This window comes from Lissotriton vulgaris, chromosome 5 (genome assembly GCF_964263255.1).
Source record: "Lissotriton vulgaris chromosome 5, aLisVul1.2, whole genome shotgun sequence".
In the NCBI taxonomy this organism is placed as follows: Eukaryota; Metazoa; Chordata; class Amphibia; order Caudata; family Salamandridae; genus Lissotriton; species Lissotriton vulgaris.
This window is the reverse complement of record NC_141693.1, coordinates 1,552,684,892-1,552,709,628: the sequence shown is the minus strand read 5'-3', so window position 1 is coordinate 1,552,709,628 and position 24,737 is coordinate 1,552,684,892. Positions and strand designations below refer to the sequence as shown.

Genomic DNA, 24,737 nt, shown 5'->3' with positions numbered 1-24,737 from the left:
GATAGGACGAAACCTTTTCGTAAAACTAACAACTGTTTGTGTCTTTTTCTCCTCCACATAAAGGAAATCCAATTTCAAAATCAGGCATCGCAAGATGGATTGTTAAGTAAATTCAAATTTGTTATCAAAAAGCAAAACACACTCTATCAATTCCCCCTAGGGCTCATTCTACCCGTAAATTAGGGGCATCTATGGCATTCCTAGGGAACATTCGATTAGATGACATATGTAAAGCAGCTACATGGTCTCCGCACATATTTACAAAACACTACTGTGTAGATGTGCAGGCAAAACAACAAGCAAGTGTGGGCCAGGCTGTACTCAAAACATTATTTCAAACTACTGCAACAGACACGGGTGGTCGCCGCTAAGGAAGAAACTGCTGTGCAATCTATGCAAAAGTGTGTGGTCTGCAGCCCATATGCCTCGAACGGAAAATGCTACTTACCAGTATGCATCTGTTCTTGGCATGTAGGGCTGCAGAACCACAAACGCCCACCCGCCTCCCCGGCTACCGGTGTCTGTTCCAGTATTATCTTATTTAGATACACAATACATGTTCATTTCTATATGTACTCGTACAACTCCATCATTTGCCCAATGGCGAAAATAATCTGAAGATGAAGTCGATGCCCATGCGCACTACGATCTAAGGAAGGAGTCATCCAACAGACAAAGACTCTTCCAAGACAACAACAAAGTGTAATCATCCGGGACCACCACCAGATGGTGATCTAATGCAATAGTGTGTGGTTCTGCAGCCCTACTTGCCAAGAAGAGATGCATACTGGTAAGTAGCATGTTCCTTATGGATGTTGCATGAAACATAAACACAACATTTCTCTGCAAAATGTCTTTAATAGCCAAGCATTTGCAATGCAATAGGTCTCGCATTACTAAATGTTTCAGTTATTGGCGTTGCAATATTATCAGCAACACTAATAGCTCAAACTTTTACTGATGCGAGACCTATTGCATTGCAAAGGCTTGTTTCATTTCCTTGGTTCCATCGTTCCCTAACCTTCCATTGAGTTAGTACTGAACCATGTATTGTTTAGTTTCATCTTCCTACTTGTAGACTCCCTCCTGGCTGGTGCTGCATCGCTCCTCTATTCGGGCCTTCAACAGGATTCCCAGTATGCCTAGTTACAGTTATTTGCATTTGACACTTGTACTTTGTTTGTCCAAATACTGTTAACAGATACAAAGTATCTTGCTGCATCATCCCCTGCTTATTGGGTCCTTTCCTTCTATGTAGTGAAATAGCTGTAATTTGGTTACTTGCCAAGATGCTGTGCAACAACCTTTGGTCCTGTTACCCTAGGCCGGGTTTTCCCAAAGCCAAAGTCTATTTGGTATCTCGGTAAAGATTCTGTAGCTTTGGGAATCCCTGCTAATCTTAAATCAGTGGGGTTTCTAATTATGATACTTTCGTACAGCCACTCATGGCTATGTTCGGGAAGAACCACACTTGATTAGCAGAGAACCACACTTGATTAGCTGCTCATTTGGCTTACTTACCTTACGTTACGGAACCTAGGATTTAGTTTCTTATTGCATTATCAAAAGCTGATGGGAAAGTGGCCTAGCTTAATGAAGCAGCAGCATTTCATCAAAGGCTCAAAGACAAGCTAGGAGGCCCAGTCATTAATAGGTCCACCATCTAGAGTATTAACAAATCTAACCATACAGATTGATGCAGAACTAAAACAGTGACACCATTAAAGCCATTGGTATACAAGAAAAACTTCAGTCAAAGAGACCTCCAGTACCACAAAAAAACCTTTGCAACTGAGAAACATTAGGAAATATTTAACTGAGGAAAAAGATAGGAGATCAAGGGCTAAATTGGGCCTGTATAGTGGGAGGGACATTTTGTAAAAGATTGTCCTCATTTGTGGGATACACAGGACTCAGTCATGAAGGACAATCCCAGTCCATTCAGATTCAGAAGTTCATCCTGATCTTTGAAGAATAAGCTAAGGACATTCCAGCTGCCAGTTCAATTGACCACAACACAAGGACTTTAATCATATTGGCTTTAATTGATTCGTGGGCTTCAGTCTGTTTTATGGAGCAAATCTTTCATAGTGAGTATCATTTGCCTAAAGAAAATGCCTCAAGCTATTTGCATCAATAGTAAACCACTTATGTTTGTGGATATTTGCTGGAAACCTCCATATTTAGGAATGGTTTTATATAATAAATAATAAAGTTTAACCTTATTGATACTACTGTTTTTGCTGTGGTGTTGGGCAGGCATTGGCTATGTTAACAGTATCCTATTATTACCCGAAAAGAGCGAGCTATCACCTTTTCCATCTGTTGTGTTCTGAAGCGTTTTCGCCTGGGAAGGTTTGATTTGTGCCCTTCCTTAGTCTACCTTTCAACACTAGTCAAATCTGCTTTCGGTGCCTGCAGCCTGTTAGGAATTTCAGATTGTGTCTAGTAGAAAGGATAGACTAATTGCCTCCTCACTGCCTCTATGATTGTCCTATTAATCTCATCCCAAAATTCCACAAGGTAGGATTTCTCCTGTTTTAGTGCAAGATTATGCAAGTCTCCAAGTCTCCAAAACTATCTGATAGAAAAACTACTGAAAGGATTTATTTGGCACTCATTATCACTGACTACGGAAAGTTTTGCTTAGAAGTACTCCTGCACGTCAGTAGGTGGCGTCCTGCGGCTCTGCGTCTGTCACTGGCCTCGTCTGCGCCGAGATGACGTCACGGAGAGTACTGACGTCAGTTTTTTCTTTTTCCGCGCCAGCAAGCACAGATCCGGATTGAGCACGTACTTTGGTCACTTTTTGACTACTTTTTTTAGACTTTTGTCTCCCTTTTTTTCCTGGTGCATGTAGGGATGCCCGTTTTTAAGTCTTGTGGGACGTGCCGCCATGTCGGTGGCGGACCCCCACGATGTGTGCCTCTACTGCCTGGAGACAGATCACGACTCCCGGGACTGTCGAGCCATGGCTCCAAAAGCCTTGCAGGAGAGGCGTCAGAAATTGCTGGAGGTTCAGCATTCATCACTCCGCTGCTCTGGGTCCACGGGTCGTTCCCGCAAATGCTCGCAGGACCGGAGCAGTTGCTCCTCGGGCTCCAAGTCTTCACCTTCAGACTCTGGTAAGCGACGTCATAAAAAGAAGTCGAGAAGCGTGTTCGCTCTCCGACGTCCCCCGTCGCTCCTCGGAGGCAGACGAGGAGGACAGGGGCTCCTCCCCTGCGGCTCCTCTGGAGCCTGGGAGTCCCGCGGCCTACCCACCATACCCGGGTCTGTCTGCGACTTCGGAACAGATGCAAGAGTTTCTTGCTGCCATGGACCGCCTTTTTAGGCCCGGGCTCCCGCCGGCGTACCTTCTGGCCCCGCGGTCCCATGTCCAGATCCTGCTGGCCCAGCTGCTCTGCCACCGGTTCCGGCCCCGGCGCCACAGGAGCCTACGCCACTGGCCCCGGCACCATGAAGTGCAGCGGCTCTGGCCCCGGCTCCGCTCCCCCCCCGGCGCCGCACTTTGTGGCGTTTATCCCACCCCTGCCCCGGTTCCTGGACCATTTTGTTCCAGCCTGGGATCCGAATTGGGAAGCTGCTCCTGCCTTGCCCCGGCCGGCGCTATTTTCAGCGCCGTTCCCGATGCAGTTTGTCCCTTCTCTGGCTCCTTCTCTACCGCCGCGACCAGCTCCCTCTACGCCAGAGGCGGACGACGACTGGGACGGGTCAGGGGACCCTCTTGCCCGGTAATGTGACTCCGAGCAAGATTGTGTGGACGACCTGGAAGACGCGGGCGAACTCAATGTTTCTTCTGACCCAGGGTTTGCCTCTCCTCCGCCTACTTTGGAGGAGGGTGCTTCCTACACGATGGTGCTCCGTCGAGCTGCGGAGGCTCTCAAAACCAACCTCCTTACAGAGGTGCTCCAGACGGCGTCTGTGGCGTCGGAACCGCTGCTCCCTTTCAATGAGGCCCTCACCAAAGTCCTCTTGGGCACTTGGTTGCGGCCGGCCGCAGGGGCGCTGGTGGATAAAAACGTCGCCAGGCGTCACTGCCCGGCGCCTGGTGATCCCGCCTTTCTGACCACTCACACTACGCCTGAGAGCCTGGTTATTCAGGCCTCGACGTCGCAGAGCGCCTTTCCCATGGCTCCGCCGGATAAGGACTATAAAAGGCTGGAACAATTTGGTAAGCCGTTGTTCTCCTCGACCAGCTTAGGGCTGCGGTCGGTTAACACCGTCTGCTTGTTGGGCTGTTACTCCCACACAGTCTGGGATTCCGTTGCGCAGGTCTTGCCTCAGTGTTCTGAGGAGGTCCAGGCTGTCCTTTCCCCGAGGGATTGCTAAAGGTAAGGATGCGGCCAAGTTTGCCATCAGGTGTGGATTGGACACAGCTGATTCCTTGGGCAGGGCGATTTCCACGACTGTAGCTTTGCGGCGCCACGCCTGGTTGCATTCGACTGGGTTCTCGCCCGACGTCCAGGGCTCGCTCATGGACATGCCCTTTGATGGCTTCCATCTCTTTGGTGATGAGGCCGACAGTACACTGGAGCGCTTTAAGGACTCATGGGCCACAGCCAAGACCTTGGATCTTTCTACGAAGAACCCTGCCTCTCCTGGGTTTCTTTCCTTTCGTGGGCAGGACAGAAGCACCCAGGCAGGCTCCTCCAAAAAGCCTGTGCAGAACCAGCCTCAGCACGGCCGTGGCTTCCGCAGGGGCTGGTCTGGGAACCAACGTGTGGGTCAGTCCACCTCTATCCCCACTGTTTCCACCTCCAAGCCTTCCAAATCTGAGCTTCAGGGTGCACCCTATGTCAGTGGGTGGCAGGGTCCGCCACCACCTCCACCACTGGTGCGAAATTACATCGGACAAGTGGGTGCTGCAGATAATCTGCCAAGGTTATTCCCTTCCCTTCCTTTTCAGTCCTAGCCTCCAGCTATGCCACCTCGGTACCACTGCATGTCGGGGGATAATTTGGCTCTTCTCTGAAAGGAAGTCACGGCCCTCCTGACCGAGGGGGCCATCGAGTGCGTTCCTGGTCAGGAAGTAGGGAGTGGTTGTTATTCCCACTACGTCCTGTCCCCAAGAAGGACAAGGGGGGCCTGCACCCCATCTTGGACCTCCGGGACGTCAATTGCTTCCTCGGGAAGGAGAAATTCAAAATATTGACTCTGGCTTAGGTCCTGGCTGCCCTCGACCCTGGAGACTGGATGGTAGCGTTGGACTTGCAGGACGCTTATTTTCACCTTCCCGTCCTGCCGGCCCGCCGGCGTTACCTGCGGTTCACGGTAGGCCAAGAGCATTTTCAGTTTGCCGTGCTCCCCTTCGGCCTTACCAGTGCCCCTCGGGTGTTCACGAAGGTGATGGCGGTGGTCCCGGCTCATCTGCGCAGGTCGGGGTGTCAGTCTTCCCCTACCTCGACAACTGGCTGTTGAAGGCGGGCTCACCCCAGGCAGTCGTCAACCACCTCGAGACTGCGGCCGACCTCCTGCTTTTGCTGGGGTTGTCCATCAACGTGCCGAAGTTGCACCTGAGTCCCTCTCAGAAGCTCCCTTTCATCGGAGCAGTTCTGGATTCTACTCTGTTTTGGGTTTATCCTCCCGAGCAGCGAGTGCGGGATATCCAGGCTATGATTCCGATCTTTCAGCCTCTATCCTGGGTTTGAGTCAGGATGACCCTATGGCTCCTGGGCCTGATAGCCTCCTGCATCCTACTGATGCCTCATGCCAGACCGCATATGCGGGCTCTGCAGTGGGACCTGAAGTTCCAGTGGGCGCAGCATCAGGGCAACATGTCCGATCATGCCCAGATCTCAGGATCTCAGAGGGCACTGCTCAACAATTGCAGTGGTGGCTAATGAATCGCTATTGGGTTAATGGCAGATCCCTCTCCGTTCCCCAGCCGGAGCACACAGTGGTGACTGATGCGTCCCTCCTGGGATGAGGAGGCCACTTGGGAGAGGCGGGGATCAGAGGCCTCTGGTCTCCGGCAGAGTCCCGGCTCCATATCAACCTCCTGGAGCTGAGGGCGATCCGACTTGCACTGAAGGCATTCCTTCCCTCTGTCCGGGGAGGTGTGGTGCAGGTGTTCACGGACAATACCTTCGCGATGTGGTATTACAACAAGCAGGGCGGGTTGCGGTCCTGGACCCTTTGTCAAGAGGCTCTGCGCCTCTGGACATGGCTGGAACATCAAGGCATCACCTTGGTGGTTCAACACCCGGCAGGTTCTCTGAACACCAGGGCGAACAAACTCAGCAGCCGGTGCTTGATGGATCACGAATGGCATCTGCACTCGTGGCGCAAGGTCTCTTTCTGCAGTGGGGAGAGCCTTGATTAGATCTGTTCGACACCGAAGAAAATGCTCAATGTCATCAGTTCTGTGCGTTGGAATTTCCAAGGTGGCACTCGCTCAGAGACTCTTTTCGTTGTAATTGGAGTTGCGGTCTTTTGTACGCCTTTCCACCTATACCTCTTCTGCCCAGAGTGCTGAAAAAGAGATCAGGCGCGACCGGGCCCAAGTTATTCTTGTGGCTTTGGACTGGGCTCGAAGAGTATGGTATCCCGAGATACTCAGTATGAGCATCGATCCCTCAATCAGTCTGCCTCTTCAGGAGAATCTACTGTCACAGTGGCAGGGGACGGTCCTCCACCCGAACCTGTCCAGCCTCCACCTCCATGCGTGGAGATTGAGCAGCGACAGTTGACGCCTTTCGCTCTTCCTCCTGAAGTCTGTGATGTCATTCTGGCAGCCAGGCGTTCTCCACCAAAACGATATACACCTGCAGGTGGAACAGGTTTGTGGCATGGTGCAGAGCAAAGGCTGTGGATCCCCTTTCTGCTCCTCTTTCAGAGGTCCTTCTGTTCCTCCTGTCTTTGGCCCAGCAGGGCTCTGCTCTGGGCACTATCAAAGGTTATCTTTCGGCCATCTCCGCCTATCTAAGTCTTCCAGATCAACCTTCTCTTTTTAAGTCCCTGTTGTTGACCGTTTCCTCAAAGGCATTACGCATATTTTTCCACCCGTGCCTTTCATAATCCCTCAGTGGGACTTGAATCTTGTCTTGACCTTTCTGATGCGTGCTCCTTTTGAGCCCCTTCATAACTGTCCCTTAGGTCTTCTCACTTTAAAGACGGCTTTCCTGGTCGCTATCACCTCTGCCAGGAGAGTGAGTGAGCTCCAGTCTTTCTTCTAAACGTCATTTCCTTTCTATTCATCCGGACAAGGTGGTTCTGAGGACCCATCCTTCTTTCTTGCCAAAGATTGTCACGCCCTTCCTACACCGGGCAGACCATCACTTTGCGTACCTTCTTTCCGCCTCCGCATCCTTCCAGAGTGGAAGAGAGGCTCCACCGTCTGGACCCAAAACCTGCACTCTCCTTCTATCTAAGTCGCACACAACAGTTCCGGGTGGATGAGCAGCTCTTTGTTGGCTAAGTGGTCGCCAAAAAAGGTCGGGTGTGCATAAATGGACCATCCCTCGGTGGGTCGTTCTCTGCATCAATGCCTGCTATTTGTTGGCTAAGAAGGAGCCTCCTGTGGGGCTGCATACCCATTCCACCAGGGCAACGGCAGCCTCTACTGCCTTGGGACGCGGCGTTACCTTGCAGAACATTTGTCAGGCAGCTATGTGGGCCTCGCTGCACACGTTTACCAAGCACTACTGCCTTGACAGTCAAAACCAGAGGGAAGGCTTCTTTGGCCGTCCTGTGCTCCATGACTTTCTGGTGTAATTCTGTTCACAGACCCACCACCGGGGTTGGTATTGCTGGGGTATCTATTCTAAGGGAAAGGAATCTGTCACTAACGTGTCTCTTTCAGATGCACAAGTTACTAACTAATGTCTCTCACAGACATATCGTTACACAAGTAGTAACAGATTCCTTACCGCCCCACCCATCCTCCCAGTTGTGCGAACTGATTACTAGGGTTAAGGTCATCCCTTTTAGAGCCCTAGTTTTATGCACCAATGGTCGGTATCTTGCATGGCTCTGCGTTCCTGGTGCGGAAAGTCGTGTACAGAACTGACGTCGGCGCGCATGGGTGGTGCCTAAGTACTCTCCGTGACGTCATCTCGGCGCTGACGATGCCAGTGACGGACGCGGAGCCGCAGGAGGCCACCTACTGACGCGCAGGGGTACTGCTAAGCAAAACATTCCGGATCTAGTCTGACGCCTGGTTATATTCTAAGGTAGGTAATCTGTCACTAACTAATGTCTCTTACAGATATATCGTTACACAAGTAGTAACTTGTGCAACAGATCTAACCATACAGATTGATGCTCAACTAAAACAGTGACTGCAGTAAAGCCATTGGTATACAAGAAAAACTTCAGCGAAGATCATGACAGTATTAGTCAAAGAGACCTCCAGTACCACAAAATAACCTTGGCAACTAAAACACATTAGGAAATATTTAACTGATGAAAAAGCTAGGAGATGAAGGGCTAAATTGAACCTGTATAGTGGGAGGGACATTTAGTAAAAGATTGTCCTCATTTGGTGGGATACACAGGACTCAGTCATGAAGGACAATCCCAGTCCATTCAGATTCAGAAGTTCATCCTGATCTTTGAAGAATAAGCTAAGGAAATTCCAGCTGTCAGTTCAATTTACCACAACACAAGGACTTTAATCATATTGGCTTTAATTGATTCTTGGGCTTCAGTCTGTTTTATGGAGCAAATCTTTCATAGTGAGTATCATTTGCCTAAAGAAAATGCCTCAAGCTATTTGCATCAATAGTAAACCACTTATATCACTTTTATATCTGTGGATATTTGCTGGAAAACTCCATGTTTAGGAATGGTTTAATATAATAAATAACATAATAAAGTTTAACCTTATTGATACTACTGATTTTGCTGTGGTGTTGGGTAGGCATTGGCTATGTTAACATTATCCCATTATTACCCAAAAAGAGCGAGCTATCACCTTTTCACCCATCTGTTGTGTTCTAAAGCGTTTTCCCTGGGAAGGTTTGATGTGTGCCCTTCCTTACTCTACCATTCAACACTAGTCAAATCGGCTTTCGGTGCCTGCAGCCTGTTAGGAATTTCAGATTGTGTCTAGTAGAAAGGATAGACTAATTGCCTCCTCACTGCCTCTATGATTGTCCTATTGATTTCATCCCAAAATTCCACAAGGTAGGATTTCTCCAGTTGTAGTGCAAGATTATGCAAGTCTCCAAAACTATCTGATAGAAAAACTACTGAAAGGATTCATTTGGCACTCTACACCACTGATTGGAGCCCCTATATTTTTTTATTCCAAATCCTGAACGATCTTTTGATCCCTGCATCAAATATAATGAGTTAAATGCCATCACTGTTAGTAACCAATATCCCTTACCGCTCACCTCCGTGTTGCTGGATCAGATTAAATCTGCAAAGATATTTTGAAAGTTAGATCTGCGAGGTGCCTAATATTTGGAATGTCTAACCTACCATCCCTAAGTAGTGCAGGCGCCAGCTCATTCATGCTTAGATTAGGGTAACAGCGTTTATCTAAGCACCTCTTCCAAAGTTTTACATACACTTTAAATAGGATCAAATCTTTCCAGATCACTTGTGCACCAAGTTATCTACCCCCCTACTCCCAAAATCCTCACTTCTAAAGACATGCTACCTGCAGACGTAGACCTGCCTCTTCAGACTACCTTCGAGTTCTCTGATGCTGTAAGGCTACAGATGAAAGAGATCCCTTTCGGTGCCTGCAACAAAGCTGTGGAATTCTCTTGCACAGTCTTTGTTCACTGTCTTTCGTAACTTATTTCAAGCAACTGAAAACCTTCTTCTTTCAAAACGGACCCATATATCAGCCTTATTATCTTCTAAGTCAAAGTCTGTACCGCCATGAAGCTTTGGAATGTGTGCGTTTTATAAATACACTTACAGATACTAACCGGTCATGGGGATGAAAGGAAAACAGCCTTAAATACCATATATGGACAAGTAGACTTAGTGATGCCCTTTAGATTGTATAATACTCCTGGAGCCTTTCCAGTGCTTTGTGAATGACATCTTCAGGAATATTTTAGACGCCTGCATTGTCATCTATCTTCGAGGATGTGCTAGTAATTTGAGGGAATTTAGAAGAACATTGGATGCACATGAGGGTCATATTGAAAAGATTGCAAAATAATTATTTATTTCCAAAATTGGAACAATGGATATTTGCAGTTCTGGGAGTGTTTTTCTAAGATTCACCATCTCTGACAAAAGGTCTAAATATGGCTCGGGAGAAAGTGAAAATGGGGTTGAGAGTGACCCACACCAAAGCCATAAAGGAATGTATATGATTTCTTGTTTATTTTTCATTTTTATCAACATTTTAGTCAATGCCTATCAGAAATGGTACTTTCCAGTTAACTCAAACACAGCGATCCATTCTATTGGGGGAATGTACAAGAAGCCGCCGTCTCAAAAATATAGGGGGCATTCACTGCAGCACCTGTTATGGAACACCGAAACTTGGCTCTTATCCCTTGCAAAGCATAGAGGGACACTTTACTTGCTACTGTAGCAGTTGTCTTGCAGTAGGATCCTGAAATCCATTTGCTTATTATTACAGAACTGTGATTTCTTCTGAAGTAAATTAAACCATATATGTCAGAACCGTTGACTATCAAGAAGGCACTGAGACATGGGAGACATTACTTAGAAGGGGTGCAGTGTTACATCACCATTTGGATGGATGAATGAGATTGTGGGTATCTCAAGTGAATGAAATGCTTAAACGTTTCGTTAGCTTCCTTTTACCAGATTACCTGCCTCCCAGGAAACAGGCATGGTTAGGCTGGGGCTTATCCTGTGAATAAGAAGTTAAACCTGTCAGTAAGCCACAATCCATTCCAGCTGTAAAAGAAGAAACATCTGGCCTTTTCTACAAAGACTAACTGAAAGTTAGCAATCTATCACTCTTCAAGAATAGATAGTGGAAAGTCCAGGACAAAGGAAACAATTAAAGAAACCCTGTGGCGCAAAGATGGATAGAGATCCGGACTTTGCACCATTCTACCGACCTACTGTAGAGTTCTCCTATAACAGCACTTTCAATACCTCTGAGGAATAATCCCCATTTTTTTGTTCCTCAGGAATTCACCATCAAATTTGGTCTCCAGTATTCTCACTCTGTTCTGTTCCTTTAGTGCAAACCTTGCTTCTGAATATCTGCCAGAAATGGAGATCTGCTCTTACTCATTTGAGACGTGCAAAACTAGATATAAGACCGTTGCAGACAGTTATTTTTGCTCTAGTCTATTTTAACATAAGTGATGCAGTCTGGCTTTCCACAGCTTACATTTCCATTCCTAGGGCTCATCCCATGGATGTTCTAAAATATGTGTGGGTCCTTCCTAATTATAAAACTGGTTGGATGAGCTCCAGTTATTGTAGACCTTACTGATCATTGGAATATCCACCTGGTCTTTCATGTCTGACATTAAAAAGGCCAAGTCCTTTACTCCCTCATCCCCACCACCTACACTAGTTGATGGAACTCCTTAATATGAGGCTGGGGACTTATTAGACTAGGTGGAGTACAACACATTAACTGCATTTAGTGTCATGAAAGGAGTATGATGTATGACAGCTCATGGGAATTGGCGTCCTTTTTTTATGTTCTTGGTTGTTCATTGTCTTCTACAGGAGTTTTCCTTTGAAGCCCAATCCCAATAGGAAAAGGCGTCTTATAGTGGGGCCGGGAGAGGAAGAAGTTTACTGTCAGATCCCCAGATTCCTTAGCACTAAAAATACCCCAATCACATAAAACACACAGAATAGATGGAGAACCGGTCAATGGAAAATACAAACATACATATACTGGGCAACTTCTTCACAGACAAACCTATCTGTATTGCTGTACCAGCCATAGAGAAAAACACCGCTGGGCCATTAGAGCCAGAGTTAATTCAAAAAGACCTATCACGTTTATAAGTAGGTGCCTGGCAACTGAGGTTGTTTGAACTCTTTTGCTTGCACTTCATTTCACACTGTGCATTCTGTCCCATCTCCTTTGTTGTTTCTGCCTCATTGGTTCGCAAGGTCCCTAAACCTCTAATCTTTTTTTTTTCTTTTTTTTTTTCTTGCCATTTGTATCAAAAAAGAAAAAAATCACATTCAGCAAGACAATCATTGAGCAGTATTCGGTCTTCAGGCTATGGGTGACATGGTTATCAATATCCTATACAGCATATAGCAGATAGAGGCAATAGTAGTACATTACAGTAGTATGACAGTGGGTCTCGTATCTGTTCCTATGTCCAGCGAGATCTTTTTTTGAAAGACAGTGGAAACTCTGCCTATTAATGGCAGGAAATATTTGATACCTTGTGAAACCTTCAATCTTTAGTGTAATTGTTTGATACTTACCTTTGCTGTTTAAGTTTGTCTTTCTGCTTGTGGCAAAATATTCTCATGGTATTTTAAAAGGAGAACTGTTTTTAACATTTAGAGTGGATTTGCCTGATTTGAAGTACAGGGATATTGGAACAGTGCATGAAAGAAGTAATGTAATGTGAATGATAAATTGCAGTGATCGAAAAAAGTTGTATATAGAACTTTTGCATGTCCCCAAAATATAAATGACCTAAATCAGGTGTCTCCAACCTTTTGTGTAATAAGACTTAGTATGTGAAATGAAAATCCTCTCGAGCTCCTAATATTATTAGTGTTGTAATGGTGACCACATTGGAAAAGATCACATTAGTAGCACCCGTATATATGCAAGATTACCAGTAGTGAGCACATCAGTGCAATAGGAAGGGATGCTGAAGTATAAAGGTTCCCTTCTACAACAATATTTGCCCAAGGCAGGGATGAAATAACTACGAAAAGACTAGGGCAACTAAAGATATTTATCTACAAAATAGAGGCATATACTAGCATCATGAGAGGGACCAGTAATACAACATGTAGAAACATATTTTCTTTTTATTATCATTTTGAAAAATACGTGGAACAAATAGTCTATAATTTACAAATTCATGATCTAGGTGACTAATGATTGGACCAACCATTCATACTAATTTTATGCGTTCATACAACTATACATCTCTCTTACATACTTAAAACATTAACATTCAATATAAAAAGTGCATATATGTTTTTATCAAAACAATCCTTTCAGGCATAGATTGTTGCAAATATTATGCAAAAAGAAGAAGCAGAGAACTCCGGGTAGTTCCCAAGTTTAGGTGGAAAGCAGCTCCAATATAGAGCACTCTCAACACCAGCGACACTCAAAATGTGCTTACCTCAAATGTCTGCTTTTCTTTCAAATCCCTTAAGCATAGAATTAGCACAGTGCCATCCACGCCGAGATAGAAAGAGAAATAGTATTTTGCCATTTCTACAGCAAAGTCTTTAAGCATAGGATTAGCACAGTCTATCCATGCAGAGCGGTAAAATGGCAAAAGCCTTTTACTACTCCAGGCGCAGTATTACAGCGTTGGATTGGTAAAATACCATCCAAGCCAACCTGAAATGAATAAAAGCTACCCCATATGCATATTTTCATCAACAGACTGGTTACAGAGTAGTAGCCTACTTTATATGTTATTTATCGTTCATTGCAAAGTAATAACTTGATTATTCATTATTTTTTCAAAATATTTGCCTGATTATTCATCATTCTACACTCGTTTTGGCACATAGCCTTCATCAGGAAGCCACAAAAAATAAACCAGTCCAATGTATATTCTGTACTCTTTTTTTCCCCTTCTCAGACTTGTAGTTTTAAGAGCAGGGATATAATAATTTAGATATCTCTATTAGAATGGAGTCAATCTTTTTGAGATAGTCCAAATCAGGTTGATTTAGGCAATATTTATATAAATATGTACATGCTGTACATAAATGCTGTTCGTGGTGTGCTGTAAGAAGGATTCAGGATGGACTATGAAAGTGAAATCTAGTACGGTCCCCAGATATCTCCGGACAGGCACACTATCAAAGCCTGATCACTCCTTCTTCTAATATTCGTTGTAGCAAGGAAGATTGCTAAAACACAAACCAGCTACACGTACTGATTCATGTCTGTTGAAAGAGCCTTTCCAATGATACCTATTTTTCAATGTTATAATAAAAAAGAAAACATTTTTCAACTTATTGTGTTACTTGTCTATCTCATGTTCCTAGTATATGCTTCTATTTCCTAGATAAATATCTTTAGTTGCCTGAGCTTTTTCTTAGTTGATAGGAAGGGATGCTAGCAGTAATATAAAAAGGCTGTGCCAATTTGGAATACCTCTAGGTAGTTAGTACATGCCAGTCACAGTTCAGAAAATCTTCTCCAAACAGCAGCTTCGGAGTTCTGAAAATACTTGCATTGAATACACCAGTTTGACATGCATATATTAGTTCAACCTAGCCGAGGGTTCCAATTTAGCATGCTGGGGTGCACACAGGAGAGCTACTCCCAGGTAGCTTGAGGGCTACAGAGTACTCGTTGGAGAAGCCAGACCTAAATCTATGTTGATCTCCAAATGTTCCTTTGAGTTTTTTTGTATGAAATTCATTGGTACATATTGTAATTTGATATGTAAGTGGCATAACTTTGTCCAGTGTAGACGATATCTTTGTCTCTGACGCGCATGCCAAGCTATGATTAGAGCCAGGAGATCAGATCCAGTGCCTAGGCGACATCCTGAGAGATGGGATTAGAGCCCCTACCACATGTTCTGAATGCAGCCCCTGCTGGTGCTGGAACAGTGGGGAAATTATATTTAGACACTGAAGTGCACGCAGCTGGGATTTGAGGTCATGAGTTGAGATGCCGATTTCTGGTCCTCATAGAGGCCACACACCGGAGCTCAAGGTCTGATGAGACACCTGCCAGCGCTAGGATTAGAGTGTGAAGTCCATATCTTGTCTTCCAAGGACACCCAGGGAGGAACTGTTACTAAACATGTAAAACTGCTTATGTTCGAGAATATGAATTGATGCTCTGCTAATGCTTTGGATTTCATGTCTTGTTGAGCAGGACAAGAGTGTGGGCTCTTGGGACGGATATTTCAAGGGCATCAAACTGTGTTCCATCCCCTCTCCGGAATTTGGAATATTTTTACCAATCACCAAAGTATACAGAGGTGCGTTAGTAGCTGAAGAGCTGAGTGGGAAAGAAATATGTTGGTGTCTGATCAGACTTTCACCTCAGCTATGTTACCTCTCTTCTCTCCTTCTTTTCTCCGTTCCTTCTCTCATCTTGATCCTTACCTCATGCTTTGCTTAACCTTTTCTGTTTGCTTCTCCCCTTTTGTTTTTCTTGGCTCACCTGCTGACATCTCATTCCCTCTTCTCAGTTTCTTCCTCTGTCTCCCTTTCTTATCTCTCCAAACTCCTACCTCATTCTATGTCTGAGTCTCTTATCTCCCTCTTAATTTTACTTCTGGTTGGTCAACCCAACATTCAGTCTTACTCCCTCCTATTTGTGCCTGTTATTCCATCTAAGATTTTGTCTCATTCTCGCCCTGATTTGCTTCCTCTCTGTGACTGTCTCATACAGTCAATCTGTCCCTTTTTAATGAGTTACACACATTCATTTCGATTCTCTCCCTCTGTTTCTCCTTCCATTGCCTTTTCCTAAAGCTAACCATTGTTTTCATATCCATTTTCAGTCCCTCATGCGGTCATAAACCAACTTGAAAGAAGGAACTGCCTGCCACGTGGCGGAGTGGATAAGAACCACCAAAACCGGTTGCCCCAGAGCAGACAAAAAGGTACAAGTTGAGACCGTATCATAAACTCTTCATTCTTAAATATTTTGCAAGCTACACCATTTAGTAATTGTGGATTGAATAATAATGTTATGATTTAATACATTTGGCAGGCTCAAGTGCTTATTAGGAATTGTAATGTATGCCCACTAAATTAGGCCTAAACTACTCCATTGGTTTTACACATAACCAAGGTGTGAACTAAAGAATTCTGCCTTCGTTCACAAGTGCTCACAATGCAAAAATGCCATCGATAATCACCCAGAGCACCGCTTTTTCTGAATTCTTAAATCTTTTGTCCCTTGGATAAATATAACACTGCAAAACTTAAAGGAGAGCGTTAAATCTGATTTGTAATGCTTAAGCGCTGATAAGATAGAGATAAATTGACATAATGAAACAAAGTATTTTTTTTGTTTACCCAAGTAATTGCTTGCTTAAAAACATTTATTTGGTCCTCATTAGCATTCTTATACATTTATAAATGTAATGATGTTTTCTAAGTCAAATATCATTACATAAGAAACTTAAGAGTACACAGAGAGAGCGAGAGAAATATTTTCTTGAACTAAATGGATACTATGAATAGATAGCTGTGGATGTTTTTGTACTAATTATTAGCAAGTTGAAATATTGTGTTCAAGTTCGGCAATCAATTGGGGCTGTTCAGCGTCTTCAGAAGTCTCCCCGCTTGGCTCAGCCTGGATTGGGTCTCTAGTAGCACCTTCTCACGCATCTGAAGCGGTTTGTCACAAAAACGTACACCCTGCCGCAACTCTGCACTAATCATACCGGACCAACCACCTCTAAATAAACACATGCTCTTTAACTGCAGCCTCTCCCTGTATCGTTATTTCTGTAATGCTGTACTGGCTTTTGGTAAACTGTATTCACAAATAGAGGGACAAAGGGCTTTTATACATGAGGTCCAGCACAGTTGCCCAAATGCAATATGAAAATTAAAGTTGTACTGTTCCTGAATGATCTAGAATTTAGCAATATACAAAGGACATTAGGCTACAATGTCAAAGAGATGGGAATCCATTTCTTTGGAATGTAATGCCCTCACACACCCAGTTGGGTGTCATGCTTCATCATCAGGCTGCTCCTCGTCTGGCCGGCGCTGCAACGCCCGACGGGCTCCCGATGAGGGGCACTTTGGCGGATATCTTTTTCCAAATAGCCGTTTGGTGCCATGGGGGTGAGAGATTTAGTGAATGTAGATGAATAAGTGATGTGTGATGTTTGTGAGTTAAAACAGGGTTGGGAGTACCAGCAAAAATAACTTTAATTGTGGGGTCTCCTACCCTGATTACAATAAAGAGGAAAGGCGCAATGCTAAGTTAATGCCTTAGGTGTGGCGCTCTTCCGTGTGGTTGGTCAACATGTTTCATCGCAATTCTACAAGTCTAGAGGTGATTTGTCAGGACCTAAAAATAAAAAACTATCTACACTAAGGTGGACTGGAAAACAACAATGAATTAATGTTTGGGATTTAGGCCACCATGACTTACTCTGTCTAATGTCTGGTAGTGCTGGTTCTACCTATTATGGATAGAAAATCACATATTAATGTATGAGGAAGGTAACAAATATCACAAGTATCACAGGCATATAAACACCAGGTGCCAAATATTGAAGTGGTCACATTATTGCTCATGTGTGTAGTGACGAAATCCGTGTATTAAAAACCAAAAACCGGTGAAAGAGCACAAAACTCACCCTGATTGGGATATACTACGGTTTCATCAATCCTGGCAGGTCAAGATATGAGGAACTTACCCATATACTACAGGGGTATGCAGATAAAAAGGAACAGTTAAAAGCTGCCAGCTTGCGAAGTTAATAGCGTTTTAATTGAATAAACTAGAGGATTGGATTTGTGGGCCTCCTTAGAACATATAGTGACATGCTCCTACATCATGCTAACTGGCACATAGAGAAGTGCACATCATTCAGGGGTAGTTCATTAACATTGCCCACATCATTAAAAAGTGATCCCAGTTATGGTGGAACACCACAGGCTTCATATTTGTTACTGAAGTTGGGCTAAAGAAACAAAAAAAGGGAGAGGAGGTAGGGAGCGTGCATCTACCTAGTTGAATGTTTTAAACTGGCTGGGAAACCCATTAACAGTGGTTGGGAGTGTGGAACATCAACAGACCATAAAGGTTAACATAGTACTCACGTTTGCGTAATACGCAATGTGTCCAGGGATATACCCACTGCTGCCAGGTCCGGGAGGTATGGAGTAGTGAAAAAGCCCAGTTTAAATACCCGCTGCTCCTCCCCGTTAACTCCTGATTGCTATCAGCTGGACCGCTCGCGTGAGTGAGGCCAGCCATTGTGCTGTTCTCTCCACTGCGGGCGCCATCTTGCAGTGGGTACCCTATTTTGAGCGAACTTCCCCAACACTAGTGTTGGACCCGGCCCTTTTGGCAGGTTCACCCCGAGACTTTTTGCTTTTTCCTAGCCTGTTTCTGGAACCTGGTGGTGGTGATTTTAGGCCTCTGTGCACTTTTTCACTGTGTTACAGTGTAAAGTGCTTGAGTTCTCTGTGTATGTGTGGTGAGTGACCTGCCCTCCCATAGGAATGAATGGGGAATATGTATGCCCATGGTAGTTCCTGATGTGTGGGGAGTGCGGGGTCGAGTTTGGTATGTGCAAACTCGTGAGATTGAATGCTGCGTAATGATATATACGGCATGAATGTGTCTAGTGTAGAAGTGCCACTTTTAGAAGTTGGCCTATTTGTGTAATTTGTGTCTGGCGTGTGATTGGCTGGTGAGCCTGGTCCAGGAGTGCCTGGGCCTGCTTGTGGATTGACTGTCTGATTTGAGGGTGACAGGGGCTGGGGCGCCCCAGGAGGTTGTCTGAGTCAGCCTGTGGATGAAAGGCTGCATCTGCTGCCAGGGAAGTGGGAGGAGATAGCATCTGGGAGTGAAGAGGGTTGTGCCTGCCTGCCACAATGCTGGCTCCACCTCCTGCTGGGCGACTGTCGCCTCTGCCCCTCACAGTCAAAGGAATCCCCTATAACCAGTTCTAGCTGGTTCTCACACTGCCTGCACCCTTTAGACAAAGGATTTTACAGTATAAAAAGGGGCTGTGTCCCCTTCTAAAATGTTCTTATTTTTGGACTTGAATCTTGCCAGGAGCGTGCTGCTGCCCAGCCCCTGGACACCTGATGGACTTTCCTGGATGCCTGGAGGACTTCTGGGGGACCCCTCTGCCTTGCCTGGGCTGATTGGGGGGACTTTGCTTTGCCCCTTGGAATCTCTGGGACCTTTGGCAGCATGGAGAAGCTGCATTTTCCTGCATAGACCTTCTTTTTTTTGCCTACTAGCGCTTGGGAGCGCTTGATTTGTATTTATAGCGCCTGGAAGCGCTGTATTTGATCCCTTAGCACCTGGGAGTGCTTTGTGGTGCTTTTATCTAGTTTTGAGCGTTTCTCCGCCCCGCATTTTGCGTGAGAGAAGGCCGGTGCCCACCCGGCATTTGCCCGTTTTTATTGCTGGTTCTTGTGGCCCGAGCGAGTGCCCACCTCGCTTTATGGTGAATTACAAAGAAGCCGGTGCCCACCCGGCATTGCCCCAGAGTCCCGCCGTAGGAGCTGCACTGCGGGCCGCCGCGCTGCCTGCGGCGACCCAGAAGTCCTTGCACGAAGGACTGGAGACTGCCGGAAGTCCCGCCCCCCTCGGCGGCTGAGCAAGAAGGAATCTGCACGGCGTATGCTCCAACGAGGCTCCCGTGTGGTAGGAGAGCCCCGCAAGTACGGTGAGCAGAGGCGGAGGGGGCGCAGGGCACATTGCCGGTGCCCGCCTCCGCCGCAAGTCGAGGACCGGGTGAAGCCGGGCACTTTTTGCGAAGGCGGGGCTCTCAGGAGGAGAGAGAGCCCCGCGATGACGGCAGGAAGCCCCGCAGAAAAAGTGCCGTGCCCGGAGGAGCCCCCGCCAGGAGAAGAAAAGCCCGGTGAGTAGAAGGGCTGGGGGGCTCCGTGTGGGCTACTGTAGGTGCCTGTTCCAGGCACAGTGATGGTTAAGAGCGGCCCCACTTAGCAACGGGCCGCTCCAACAGTTGGGGCACAATGGTTTTAGGAGCTGTGAGCTCCGCCACGGCAGGGGTATATTCAGGGCGGCCCCAGATGGCAGCGGGCCGCCCCTCCGTTCTGTTAATGATCCCTGAGGCCTGTGTCCTCCCCCAGTTGTTTGGAGAGCCTCTGAGGCTCGTGGGGGTATTTGGCCATGTCTAGCCCACGAAGGGCTCCAGAGGTACATTCAGAGCCTCGAGGGCTCCATGGGGCATATTTGTTTAAGAGCCTGTGTGGCTCCAACGTTTGGGACATGTGTGGTGTCCAGAGCCTGTGTGGCTCCAACGTTTGGGACATGTGTGGTGTCCAGAGCCTGTGTGGCTCCCAGTTGGCGCAGCTTTGGTTCTAGGGCCAGTGAGGGCCCTGTCGCAGTTTTGATGATTCTCAGCTGCCCAGCAATTAGTGGGCAGCTGCACCGTTTAGGTCTTGTGATTGTTCCCAGGTGCCCAGCAAGTAGTGGGCACCTGCACCGTTTAGGCCCCTGACTCTTGGACTACAGGGCGTCCTAGCCCCAACAAGGCCAGTTGGCCTAGGGACTGCCACAGGTGGTGGCTTATGTAAGTTTTGCGCAATTGTATGGTTATTGCACCTCTGAATGTGTTTTCTTGCATCATGTGTTATCCCTGCACCTCTAAATGTTTTTAGGCATCATGTGATTTTTGCGCTATTGTATTGTTCTTGCACCTCTGAATGTTTTTAGGCATCATGTGTCTTCCTTTTCCCTGCGCTGCACCTCTGAATGTTTTAGGCATCATGTGTCTTCTTGCGCTGCACCTCTGAATGTATTTTATTGCATCATGTACTTTGTTCTGAACACCGCTGAATGTGTAGGTTTATGCATCATGTGTTTCCCTTGTCTTACACCTCTGAATGTTTGTAGGCATCATGTGTTTTTCCTTTACTACTCCTCTGAATGTGTTTCATGCATCATGGGTAATGTGTTCTTGTTTATACCCCTAAATGTATTTTATTCTTAGGTGGTTCTTTTAGTACAGATGGTCCTAGTGAGGTCCTGGTTCCTGTTACCAGTGGTTACTGGTTGTGTGCCATAGTTGCTAATTTGTGCTACTATGATTTTTATTCTTTATTCTAGTAGTGCTATTTCTGATTCTGACAGTGGCCCACGTGGCCCTGTCTTGTGTACATAATCCCTTGTGAATATTGCCCGTGCCAGTTGGCACCATGTATTTTGTGTGATACTATCTGATGTGTTTTTACAATACAAAAGTTATTTTATAATAACCTTGTGTGGAGTTCCTTTTGTGGTGTGCCTAGTATGTTGTTGCTGGTGTGTGCAAATAGCCAGTTCTAACAACTAGTAACATCAGTCTATTGGTCACCCTAGATGTAGAAGCCATCTACACTAACATCCCGCAGAGGGCCACACTAGGTGTGATTGAGGAAGCCCTCAACAAAACTGCCTGGTACTCGCCCACACCCAGCAGTTATGTTTTGGAACTAGCAACACTGGTTTTGACCAAAAACTTTTTGGAATTCAAAGGTCAATTATACCATCAGAACCAGGGAACTTCCATGGGGAGCCTAGTGCAGCTTGTTTGTACATGGCCTCTTTTGAAGAGGAATTCATTTTAAACAACTCCAACTCATACCAGGATAATCTATGCCTCTGGAAGAGGTTTATAGATTATATAATCATCTTCTGGCATAGCAATGTGGATACATGAAATGATTTCTGCGTGTGGATTAATACTTTGAATCCATACCTCAAATTCACAAGCTCCATTTCAGAAACCATTTCCGTTCCTTGATCTCTTGATAAGGCTAGATAATGGTACCTTGAGCACAACAATATACTAGTAGTTGCCATCCACGTGCCCATAAAGGGAATCTCCCTGTCGGACAGTTTCTGAGACTCCGCAGAAATTGTAGCCAACGGGAGGACTATAAAACAGAAGCAGAAACATTGGCAAAAAGTCTTGCGCAACATGAATATCCTGCACGCAGTATTGCCCTTTAAAAAAAACGCGCAAGAAACCATAACAGGGAGGCTCTATTAGAACCTAGACAAAAAGCAGAAACAGAGATGTTGAAATGTGAAACATATACTCCAGCCGCCAATAGGATAAAAAATGTCATCAGGAAACATTGGGGCATATTAAATACTGTCAGCATGACCCTTGAACAACCACGCTTTGCCTTTAACGATCAAAGAATCTGAAAGACATACTGATCCATACCAGGCCTCAGACACGAATGTTTAACACACAAAGACAATTGTGGGACCTTCCGCCTGTTCAGGGTCACTACCCTTGCAGCACTTGTACAGTCTGTACCCTCACAACTGTGACTAAGAAAATCATCTTCAATGCAACCTTCACATGGGACTTGCGTAAACACACGAATTGTAATACGACAAATTGCATTTATATGATTATGTGTCCCTGAAATCTCAGATACATAGGGATGACTACACGTCCGGTCAAAGTGAGAAACGCAGAACATTGCAGTAATTTCCAGTGTCATGAAGTCAATACCAAAATGTGCACACACTTCTTTAACACCCAACATTCACCAGACTCTTTTTGTTGGGTAATACTTGAAACATTCACTAAAATCAGCAAAGAAGCTTTGTTTTACAAAGCACAAAGACGGGTGCATCGTCTGTCTTCTGACAGACAAGGACTGAATGAGGACATTCCTCTGAGCGCTTTACGCACTTAAAAACTACCTTGGAATAGCATCTTATCACTGCATCACTGACACCAATTGCCCTTCATTAGACCAAGTACACTAAGATTCACATTTATGTGATATTACATATTGGAGATACTTTGCAGGAGATGATAATGAAGCCTTATTGTGTCTTTACTCCACTCCAAAATGGCCCAAAGATTAAAAAACGGCCCCCCATCCTCCTTTTCTTCTCTTTAACATGAACAAAGGACGTGCCAATCTCACGATGGTTGCCAACCAAGATTACCCTTATAAACTAGACACATAATGTTTTAGGTTACTCTCCTTTCTGCATTACACACAGTGCGGGCAGGAAAATATATATCTTTAGTAGCCTCACGTCCACTCACCATGTATATACTTTTTTTTTTTAGTAAGACGGACGCCCGGGCGGTTGAGTGCTTTATTAACTCAACAACCTCCAAAATCCTGTACCTGATCGGGGTTGTTTCCATAGCCTTCAGATGTAGAAACTGACTAGCTGCTCAAGTTAGGATACCCACTCCAAGATGGCGCCCGTAGTAGAGGGAACAGCACAATGGCTGTTCTCACTCACGTGAGTGGTCCAGCTGATAGCAATCAGGAGTTAACGAGGAGGAGCAGTGGGTATTTAAACCAGACTTTTTCACTACATTATACCTCTCGGTCCTGGCAGCATGGGTAGGTTCTTGTACACATTGCGTACTATGCAAAGGTGAGTACTATGTTAACTTTATGGTCTGTTGATGTTCCACACTCCCAGCCCCTGTTAATAGGTTTTCCAACCAGTTTAAAACATTCAACTAGGGGGGCGTGGCCAAGATGGCGGGGTGAGCGGACGCTTCTTCCCGCAGCTCCTCCGACCCGACTAGGCCCGAGCCCTTTTTCGTCAGCTTCTCTCTCCCCGCTGAAGCTCAGCGGCTGAGGGACGGGCGGCGGAGACCCTGGGGCACACATTGATGCTACTTTGGCCCCGATCGCTCCGGCGAAAGCACGCTAAGAGACCGATAGCCGGACGGTGGAGCGCCTTGGAGGCGGAGCGGAGCGGGGCGCTGTCCGGGAGCCTCGGCTGGGGCCTGGTGCTGATGTCTAGCGATCTGGAGTGGAGCTCGCCCCGGGACTCGACGGGGATCGTCAGAGGGACAACTGCCGTGTGACATCGCTGAGCGGGGTCCCTGCTGTGTGATCGTGGTGGTGCTTGGACTTGCGGTGGTGGCCTCTCACGTTGTGCGGGCCCCGGCCCCGTCGCCAGTTGGCGACGGTGCTTAGGATTGGAGCCAGGTCTACTGTTTCTCCTCTCTGGCTGGACGGCCCTGGATAGAACTTTCCTCTGTATACCTGACTCTTGGAGTGGCCCTGGTGGCATCGCCGGGCCTGGACGATCTGCCCGGCCCCGCCCAACCGCCATCTTGTCTTCACGACGACGGTGACGCAGCTCTCCTCCAGTGTCGCCTGGGGTCGTCTCCTGCACCTCTACCCTTGCACAGCTCTTCTTTCCGGCGGGACGCGGCAGCCCGGGTTCCCCCTGCGGGGGCCTATGTTGGAACTTTGGCTGGGCACCGAACGGCCCCCTGCGACTGGACTGGCCCGCCATTTTGTCATCTGTGGCGCAGGGCCCCTGGTGTCCCTATCTTAGCGGGCGTTTCCCCTGGAGGTGCTCTGCCGAACGTTAGAGACTCATCGAGGGCCGAGCCTAATGCTGGTGGCCGGGGCCAGTGTTCCTGACTCAGTTGAGTGCGGCGGCTTACGGGGCACGAATGTCCGGAAACCGAGGAAAGGGGACCGCACCCTGCCGGACATGCTCAGCAGGGCCCTGCAACAGCGAGACAGGGCGCAACCGTCTCCGAGCTCTTCTCGGGCTGCTGCGGACCTGACCGGGGGTGAGCCCCCCGTCACGAGGTCCTTCATGGAGGAACTGTTCAACTCGCTCAAGGCTGACTTCCAGACGCTGAAGCAGGAGGTGGCCAGTGAAGTACGCGAGGTCCGCAGGGAGGTGGAGGGCCTCGGCGAACGGATGGAGACGGTGGAGGCGGCGGCCCAACGTCGGGACGACGAGATTGTCCATTTGCAACAGGACGTTCTCCGTATCAGGGAGCAACATGTTGAACTCCAAGCCCATAACGAGGACCTGGAGAACAGGTCGAGGAGGAATAACATACGAGTGCGGGGTGTGCCGTCCGCAGATGAGGGGACAGACCTGGTGGGCTACCTGCAGGACTTGTTCCGGGAGATTCTGGGAGAGCCCGCGGACTTCCCGATCCGCATCGACAGGGCCCACA

At 46.7% G+C, this 24,737-nt stretch overlaps 1 protein-coding gene across 1 annotated transcript in view; it reads left to right on the top strand.

The window, feature by feature from the left end:
- LOC147715136 (ubiquitin carboxyl-terminal hydrolase CYLD-like) overlaps positions 1-24,737 on the top strand; it is a 272,321-nt gene that overhangs the window by 133,740 nt on the left and 113,844 nt on the right. Inside the window, exons 4-5 of the mRNA XM_086923618.1 lie at positions 14,966-15,071; positions 15,600-15,701. Coding sequence (XP_086779744.1) covers positions 14,966-15,071; positions 15,600-15,701 — 208 coding nt within the window. The remainder of the gene's footprint in view (positions 1-14,965; positions 15,072-15,599; positions 15,702-24,737) is intronic.